This window comes from Botryllus schlosseri, chromosome 8 (genome assembly GCF_051294905.1).
Source record: "Botryllus schlosseri isolate E-star chromosome 8, Bs_hap1, whole genome shotgun sequence".
Taxonomy (NCBI): domain Eukaryota; kingdom Metazoa; phylum Chordata; class Ascidiacea; order Stolidobranchia; family Styelidae; genus Botryllus; species Botryllus schlosseri.
The window spans coordinates 24,005,347-24,007,137 of NC_137243.1; the positions used below are offsets into that span (position 1 = coordinate 24,005,347).

At 41.9% G+C, this 1,791-nt stretch overlaps 1 protein-coding gene across 1 annotated transcript; it reads right to left on the reverse strand.

The window, feature by feature from the left end:
- Positions 1-332: 332 nt before the first annotated feature.
- On the reverse strand, positions 333-1,409 carry LOC145444329 (MFS-type transporter SLC18B1-like). Its single transcript, XM_080322283.1, has one exon. The coding sequence runs from the start codon at positions 1,407-1,409 to the stop codon at positions 333-335; it is 1,077 nt and encodes a 358-aa protein (XP_080178409.1).
- Between the last annotated feature and the right edge of the window lie 382 nt (positions 1,410-1,791).

The following is a 1,791-nucleotide window of genomic DNA, read 5'->3' on the forward strand; positions in this document are numbered from 1 at the left end:
CAATAGCAATTTAATGTAATTGAAATTGTAATTGAGCAAAATTTTGTCAAATTACAATTACAATTTCAATTACACAAAATAAAAATGCTTCAATTACAATTACATTACAATTACATTGAAAAATGTAATATAATTACATTACATTACATTACAAATTACAATTGATCCAACTCTGCACTGTACTAGAGTACTTCGCAAAAGATAGAAGTGCTTCGCTACCGTCATTCACACATTTGGAAACAGATGGAAAATCCATTGGACTTGGTTCACAAGATCAACATAGGCATTTGTGCCTAATACACAATATTTCAACAGCAACAGTAATTCCCGAGTCAAGAGGACACTTTGAGGCGCGTGACAGAACGATACAAGAACATTAACATAGCCATCATTACAGTAGTCCCATAACCGATTAGTATCGATGCTGATAGCGAAATGTAAAATGGAAGTCTTGTCTCCATAGCAGATCCAATCAATGGGAGGATAAAGTCACTTAGAGAGACGGCAGAGTTCCATAGCCCCGACAAAGAACTGCTCATTGAATCATCGACTTCTGCTGTAGATTCATCTCTATTGACAGCACACATTAGCTCATCAAAAGATGGAATGAAAGCGAGTGCTCCGCTCATAGCGTATCCAAACGCGCCGCCATATATCCACCCGTTGGTTTGGCCGGGTATGAACATTAGAGGGAACGCAAAACTTCCAACGAGTCCAGATAAAAACACAAACCTACGAAGACACTTCCTCCTGCTCACAATGAAGCCCGCAATCGCAGCTACTACGGTGTAGGCTACGCCAATCAAGAATAGTAATTGACCAACACCAGTCGCGGAGAACCCTTCATCTTCCAAATACAACGTTATGGTGGCGTCGCACACGAATAAAGACCCAGCAACAGTTACAGCTGCGCCAATGATGAGAATAGCCCTCGGATCACTCAGTATGCGTGAAAAGTCTGAATTACCGCTTTTACTCTGTTTCACGTTGTATGGCGACTCCCTTAAAATAATAAATCCAAGCGTGGACGAAAGCAGTGTTGCGCCACCGGAAACTGCCATCGGTACCAGTGTATTTCCAGACCAATCGTAGAGAAACCCTCCTAGATACGGACCAACATAGGCACCGGCTCCGTAAGCGGCTTCAAATAATCCGAACACGATTGATACGAAATCCGGGAATTCACGACACACTATTGTCAAGCCGGCAACGTTGAAAGCTGCCTGGAATACTCCACTCAATGCCCGCAAAGAGACTCCGACAGTCACCACCGCCCATGGTGCATCAATGTAACCAATCGATCCGAACGTTATTTGTGTTATCGCGAAAGCGATTTGGCCGAACACAATTAACCTTTTGCCGCCAAATATACGTTGGTATTTCCCGAATATCAACGAGAATATAGCCATCGTAACCATTGAAACTTGAAGAATAATCGTGGAAAACACGACAGTGCCTCCTTTCTGTATGGCGATTCGAGCTAGGAATGGACTTGCCGAGCTAATGCACAGGAAACTTAAAAAATTGACGATTGTAATATATAATATAATAGTTTTTTGGCGTGTGTTAGTGTCCCTCCAGATACTTGTTTTCTTGTCACTCACGGACATTTCGTGGTCGGAGCGACTGGATTCTATATTAGTCTTGCTTGTGTCGAAGACTTCGCGATGATGTCTTCTATCAATATCCATTGTATCATTTTCTTCATATGTCCAGCGAATCGTCTGTTTATTCGTCAATAAAGGTGTGTCGTCACTGGCAATCATACTGACTAATAGTCACATTTATTGA